Source organism: Camelina sativa, chromosome 10, assembly GCF_000633955.1.
Source record: "Camelina sativa cultivar DH55 chromosome 10, Cs, whole genome shotgun sequence".
Lineage (NCBI taxonomy): Eukaryota > Viridiplantae > Streptophyta > Magnoliopsida > Brassicales > Brassicaceae > Camelina > Camelina sativa.
In genome coordinates, this window is record NC_025694.1 from 8,238,848 (window position 1) to 8,246,320 (window position 7,473).

Consider the following 7,473-nt stretch of genomic DNA (forward strand, 5'->3'; position numbering starts at 1 on the left):
TTTTTTTTTTTTTTTTTTTTTGCATCCAAGAATGATTCTACCAATAACACAAACGGAATGATAATAATAATAAAAAAATAACCTTAACAGAAGCGCCTTTAGGATTCTGAAGAAGAATCTGATCGGTTCCATTTTTATCCTTGACCAAGTCAACGGTTGGTGGTCTCTTCTCAGCACCGACTCCAGAAGATGGTTCCATTGTTAATAACCAAACAGATACAGACAGACTTGAGAAGGGGGGTATTCTTAAATCCACCAAAAAATTAGGCGAAGAAATCACAAGAAGAAGAAGAAGAAGAAGAAAAAAAACAAGTTTCTTGTGGAAAGATCAACAAGAAACCCTAACTTATCTCGTGTAAAACGAAACCGAAACCTCAACCACCACTTTCTAACTGCTTTAACAAGTCCTTTTCTCTTACAACCAACACACAAAACTCTTATTATGTTGTTGCAATAGAGGATAAAGTGTAAGAAAAACCCAACAAAAAAACACCAGATTAAGACAGATCGTGTGAGGTTGAGATTGAAAACGCAAAGATCTCTTGGAGCCTAGAAGGTGGGATTTACGTATTGGTATCAAGAACCCAAGTTATTTGAACCCGGAAGAGGGAAACACTAAAAAAAAAAAAAAAGAGAGAGATATATTTCAAAGAGACACAAGTCAGAAAAAATTGGGTGATATGTAGAAAAGTTGCAAAATATTCAAAGGGAGTTGATATAAAAAAGTGCAAGTGGTGTTTTAATATGTATTTTTTGTTACTATTTCATGTTTTTACTGTTTGGTTAGGTAATTTAAAGACCAAACTCTATAATATATAGTTGACGCCTTGACGGAAACAAGAAAAAGAGTTTACTCTCTCTATAATAAGCGCCATAAAATGTCACATCTAAAAACTTGCGTTTCAAACAATTAAACCCTCACTTGATCTTGATGGTATGTGTATTTTAACAGTAATTATCAACTGTCTAACCATTTCTTCACTAGTGGAACTACTTAGATTTTTTTGGGGTTAAGTTTTCTTTTTTAATTATCCTTGAATCTTCTGATTGGATGAGTTAATAAATCCAAAAAATGAATCTAGCTAGTTGCAAAAAGGAAATGATAGATGATAAAAGAATAAGGAAGATGATGGCAGGAAGACAGCTGGTTGTGATGAAAGGTGTGGGGGATGGGTTAGATCTTGACATGCGACCATGATTAACGGAATTAACTACCTGTTCAGATTTGAACGGGAATTAATTTAAATATAATTTTAGGTTAATTACTAATTAAATTAATTTTATAGTTTTTAGTTTTACTTCGTCGCAGTCTTAGTTTAGTTGATAATTTTATTGTCAACTGTTTCTTTAAGCTTTTCGATCCATTTCAGCAGATAAATAACATGCGTACACATTAAACGAAAATGTGTGTTCAACAACATAGAGAACGTAATAATCAAACGAATACGTCTGCGCAAGCTAAGAATCTAAAAAAGACAGCGACCATATATTTAAAAGTTATTTGAACTTAATAATAAAAAGAAGATTAATATTTTTATTTAAATACACACGATTATAAAGATTCGTAATTTTGGTTTCTGCCATCGTTTCTATAACTTTTACACCACCAAAAGACTAAGGGCTGCTTAAGATTAATGTATCGAGTTTAGGAGTGCGCATAGTGCTATAATAAAGTTTTAGTGGGATTATGTAAGAGAAGCTTATCATGGTGGGATTGGTTTCTAGGATCTAATAAATTTCCTAGTTTAGTCCTTAAAAATCGATCTCTATTCATTACAATATCCTTGAACACTTATCTTATGTCTTTGTTAATATCTACTAAAATGTATATTTTTTTCTTTTTTTACACATCAAAATATTAATTACGAAATTTGCTAATTTACTTAATAAACCATTAGTTTGATGTATATTTGCATTAAATATGGTGCACATGTTATTTTGCCAAAAAAATTACATATAGCTACGATTGATCAATGTTTTACTTTATAAAATTCGATTGAAACGTGGAAAATTAAGGTATATCATTTGTTCTTGTCTTTTATGCCGACCTATGATATCTTTAATGCGCCAATTGCGTCTTTCGGCGACGCCGTTGGTCGCTCCATTCGTGTTGTTTTGTGTAATCATTAGTTTCGTTAATTATCTTGGAAAGAAAATGATTCATGCAATAATCCGATCGTGATAAAATATGTATCCATATTTTCACGTTGCAATCTTATGATTTTGCTAGATTGCATTATTAAAAATTGGAAAACGATTGAATAAGATGGTTTTGCTGTTAATTCTTTTGTAATTATGCGTTCTGGATTCCTCTATAATTCTTTTGCAATAAAAAAAAGAACAAAAATGATACAGAGACATCAGACACATCAGGCATCAGTATAATTATTTTTTGAAAATGACCACGATGAATATATATTAGATTACATTTTTTTTTTTGGTATATCCAGTTGTATGGAAAAAAACATTAAACTACAAAATATATATGTATGGATTTTTTTCAAGGAGAGGTTATAATAAGATAAGGGTTTGTTTGCAAAAGCAGGGGAAATAGAAAAAAAACTTTTAAAAACCATTTTGTTTACGCTTTGAGTAAGAAGTGAAGTGTTGTTAGTGTGTTGCGCTTACGCCTAAACAGAGGCTATATGGTTTACGATTTACAACATTCAGAGATTTGTTTTAAACTATTTTATTAACTTATCCAAATCCTCATATATTTGTGATAATTGACGTTGTTAGAACTTGATAATACTTGTAACTTTTTTTGGTTTTTTTTTTTTTTTTTTTCTGTTTAACTTTTAAAATCTTTTTTTTCTGTTTAACTTTTAAAATCATTAATTAATGTCATGATTGATTGTGTCCCAAACTCCCAATACGCTTTTTTTATTTTTATGTGGACTGGATCCTTGACAAAGAAAAGTCATGGTCTCGGCCTTTTTGGTTTCTCGTTTATTAAGGTGGCCCAATACTAAGTCTTCCTCAACGTTGCTTCGTAGTTTCTCAATTAGATTGGAAAACTGCATGTCGTTTCTTAATATCACAAAAATTCTTGAGAGACGACTAGTCATCACCACGGCTTCAGAAGAACTCCGGTGAAGATGAACGACGGAGATGTTTCGAAGCAGATGTTGATGCAGCTAAATGCCTCAAGGATTAAAGTTCTTCATTATTCTTCCAATTTTTGTGTGGCTATGAAATCATAAATAAGTAATGTATATCATATAGTTTTGTCTTGATAGTACATACTAACAGTCATAGTCTAGATACGAGTTTCAACCATTTATTTGGGACCAGTTAAGGAAATGGGTGTAAACAGAGTGTTAAGACTCACTTGAAAGAGATCAACGCAGATTCAATGCTTTGCTTGTAGGACTAATTAAGGAGTAAAGACTAAAGTAATTAGTGATGACATATCAGGAGTGATTTTCGATTTTGAACCAAATAGAGTAATAGACCCAATCATTTATCCATGAGACCCGTTTTCGTATCCGGATTCGGACTCTGGTTGGGTTCTGGTTACAGTTGCAGATGGCATTTTACTTCCACCAACCCATCTGCTCTCAAACACTTCACCATCAACAGCGTGTCTCTCCATCATCACTTGAATCTTTTTCGTTCTTGAAACCCTAATCCCCATTATACAGACAAACCCTAAAAACCCTAACACACCAATTCCTAAAATAAATCCCACAATCCACAACCACCACCAAGTCCACCACGACTCGAACTTCTTCTTATCGTTCTCTAAAGGCTCGACCACCGAATAATCTCCATGGCTCGAGCCGTAACACACTCCCGGGAGAACCATTCGGCTTATATGAGTCGCCTCTTCGTCTTTAGTCTGTGCCATGAAACTCACGCATCTTACCCTAGATAGCATTTTCTCATCCGTGCCTTTAGGTAGATCCCTAAATGAAATCTCTACAGAACTCTTCATCCTTAGACTTATCTCTTTGACGTTATCTTGATCGGAAACGTCCAAAACCTTAAACCCTAAGACAGAAGCGATTAACCGGTAACCGGGTACGGTATACCAATGGTTAGACCAGTTCCCTAGATTTTGGTACACAATAGCGACTCTCCTTGCAGGAGGAACCGAAACTGACCTTGCCGGAATTAGCACGTTGCTAAACTTGGCTCCCGAGTTCCAGAGGCTCTTCCCGGTGAGACGGACGATTGATACTTCGATACCAGAGAGATTTTGCGGTAAGATAGCTCGGTATAGAGCACCGGTATGATGTTGAGTGGTTAACGTTTTGAGGGCGAAACTCTCAAGGGATTGAGACAAGGAATGTGGTAAAGTGACATTAAGGACTGATGTTGTAGAGTTTAAGTGGATAAGAGAGGATTGCGAAGTTGAACAAAACAAACTGGTGTATAGTAAGAGCACAACACAGCAAGTGAGAGACTTTGAGTTCATGTTTCTCTTTCGTTTTTTTCTTTGCTTTTTCTTTTGTTGGTCTTTGGGACAATGTTCTTTTAAGAGTTGTCTAAAGGAACTGAGAAAGGCAAAACGTAGGGCCATGAATAAATGATGACGCATGTATTAAATAAAATCTTAATTAATGGATCTAGTTTCATTTAGGATTTGGATTTCTAACGAAATTAACAATCGGTTAATTAAATTATATTGTCAAGTCTAAGTGTGCCGATGGAAATGGTCTTTGACACTCTTGATATTGAAAAATTGTAATGAAAAAGTGTAGTATAATCCTTGTGAAACTTTAGGATTTTGTTGTACCTTAAATTGAAATGTTTTGATTCAGAAATTATACGATTTATAAGTGAGATAAAATGATTGAGAAAGTAATAACGCATGCAAAGAAGAAAACATCAAAGAGTTGACTATTTTATTGTGTCTTTTGACTTTTGAGTAACCATATTAGTATATATGTTCATGCCGCTGATTGCGCCTCCTACTCTTTTTCTTCCCTAAATCATTTTTCTCTACTTTTCAAAACTAAAGGTTCAATTATGATTTCCTTTTCTTTTTTTCTGTCTTTTTCTGTCTTTTTTCCTTTTTTTCACAAATTCACAACTAAACTTTGATAAGAAAACTGGTAGAATAGTGAATTCTCCTCTCACTATCTTTTGGGACTGTAATGTTAGCTAAAAACTCTTGTACAAAGCTTTTACTTAATGTTATGGCCGACAAAAAAAAAAAAAAAAAAACGTGTTATGTTTAGACTTAATTTATAAGAATTTTATACACACGAAAAAGCGCAATATAAATATCATAAGGATCAAGTGCGCAGTCTATCGAAACTAGTTTCAAACATTGTTTTGCACGTCATATACGTGTACGGAGTAGAGCTTTCAGTTTCAACATGAATAGGATTTAAACCTTATACGTATAAGAAATAAAAAAACATGGATTGGAAATTTGAAGTTTTTTAAAGTCATTATGATTAACACAGCTCAACATATGCAGTTACAAAGACTCAAATTCAGTAAAACTTAGTTTCACTTGAGCCTACAATTAACTTTTTGTTGAGCCTACTAAGCTTTTATATCCTCATTAGAATATATATGGGTCAACTCTATAATAATGGGCCTGAGTATACCCAAAACATGCATTTGAATTTTTGATATATATGTATATTTTTTAAAGGCAGCTTATTTTTTAAAGGCAGCTTATTCATCTCCAGACTCCAGTGTATGCCTTTTCCAGAATCCCAAACTTTCAACATCTGGAAATCTTCGACCCCATACCTGAAAAGCAGATAAGATTTTTAATTAGTTATTTGAGAAAAAGAAACTTTTTTAAAAATATATTTTTTTGATTGAAAATTGAATATATAAGAAGAAAGAATTATTAAGAACACTGAACTAAAGCAACATAAATGACACCGTGAGATAAAAAAAAAAATGACACGGTGAGATCACTCATAGTATAAATCCATAAAACGAAATAAAAAAAGCAAAACCCTAGCCGCTAGAGAGAAAGAGAGAGAGGGAAAGTCGCCGGCTTCGTTCCACCTTTCCAGTTGTCCTTCCGGCGCCGGAGAGGACTCCGTTCTTTAGTTCTTTTGTAGTTCCTTTGTTGTCTTTTCCCGTTTTTTTTTTTCCTTTCACCGGCAGTTGGGTGCCTCTCAATAGTAGTGGTTCCGATGATATCTCGGCGAGTGAAGCGAAGTTTCCGTGGTGGTGGTTACAGTGAAGGCTCTGGTGCGATGTTGGAGGACAGCGTCGAATCTATAGCCAGATCTGGCAAATCTTGGTTGGCGACTTTGTTTGCTGGTTCCGGCGGTTTTGTCTCCGGCGGTTTGTTGGCTTCGGTGGGCAATGAGAGATGAAGCTTCTCTTCGACGAGCTTATGCGGTCGGGTTTGGGTTCTTATTCAGATCCTACCTCTCATTCCAGCCACGGCAGTGTCTTGCAGCAAGGAGCGGTTTGTTTTTAGTTTCAATCCGGCCAAGGAGTGTGCCTTGTAAATCGACGAAAGTGATGTTGCTCCTCGTTCTTGCACTGTGAGGTGATGATATGCTATTACGTGTTCTCAAATTTTAATCTTTAGAAGATTAGCATTCTGGTTGTTATTTGGCTAGATCGGAGAAGCAGCTATTTCGTCAGTTTGCCTCACGACTCTTGGTCGGGTTAGTCGGATGTATTGTCCGTTTTTTTTAGGTTTAGGACCGAAACAGTGAAAGTCGGAGAGACCAAACTCTTCTGATGATGCGCCTTTGGGTGTTGAAGCTATTGAGACAAGTTCTACATGTCGATCCAGAGGTTCTTATAGCTGGGATTTGATCGTTTTTCGGTAATAGTTTTTTGGCTTTCTTTGTGTTAGTATTTGTTTTCGTGTTATTAAGTTAATTTATGTAGTTTAAGAGATGATTTCACACCAAGTCGTGGTATATTATCTATCTCACTGTGGTTAAAAAATGCAATGGTTCTCGATTAGGTAGCGTTGGATCCGCTAGTGTTCCAGGGTTGTACAGATCAATCATTTGTATTTGTTTTGGTCCAAGTGGATGTTGAGCCAAAAAAAAATCATAAAACGAAATCTTTATTTTTGACTTGTATCATGCTAAGAAAGAAAGAAAAAAACATCTCGTATCATTCTGAAGAATATTTATATTTTTTTTGGGGTAGTTTTGAAAGTAGATTGGAGATTGGTAAGTGAATAAATGTAAAAATATTAGAAAAAAATAAAAAAGTTACTGAATGGTCATATCAAGTGATGGAGAAAACTGAGGATTCACTCTTTTTAGAATAAAATAAAAAGAAACAGGTAAGAGAGAGAGTATCTGCTTAGCCATGAGTTGTGTGTTTCCATTTCACCACAACATAAAGCCATTCACCTTCTATACCCAATTTGCAAATCCCCTCTCTTCGTTCAACTATATATATTTCTTTGATGCTGCTAATATTTATTTTTTAATATGTTACTAATATTATGATGTATAATATATATATATATTGTATTTCATATATAATAAGTAAAGAAAAAAAAGAAAAAAAAAGAAGTAC

The 7,473-nt window shown here is 34.3% G+C and overlaps 2 protein-coding genes across 2 annotated transcripts in view; both read right to left on the minus strand.

The window, feature by feature from the left end:
- The window catches only part of LOC109124533 (putative glucose-6-phosphate 1-epimerase), a 3,063-nt gene extending 2,374 nt beyond the window's left edge, over positions 1 to 689 (minus strand). The window contains exon 1 of the mRNA XM_010435565.2: positions 83 to 689. Coding sequence (XP_010433867.1) covers positions 83 to 199 — 117 coding nt within the window. The 5' untranslated portion in view covers positions 200 to 689. The remainder of the gene's footprint in view (positions 1 to 82) is intronic.
- Positions 3,400 to 4,455, minus strand: LOC104717923. Its single transcript, XM_010435566.2, has one exon. It carries the CDS (start codon positions 4,418 to 4,420, stop codon positions 3,464 to 3,466), a length of 957 nt encoding a protein of 318 aa, XP_010433868.1. The 5' UTR covers positions 4,421 to 4,455; the 3' UTR covers positions 3,400 to 3,463.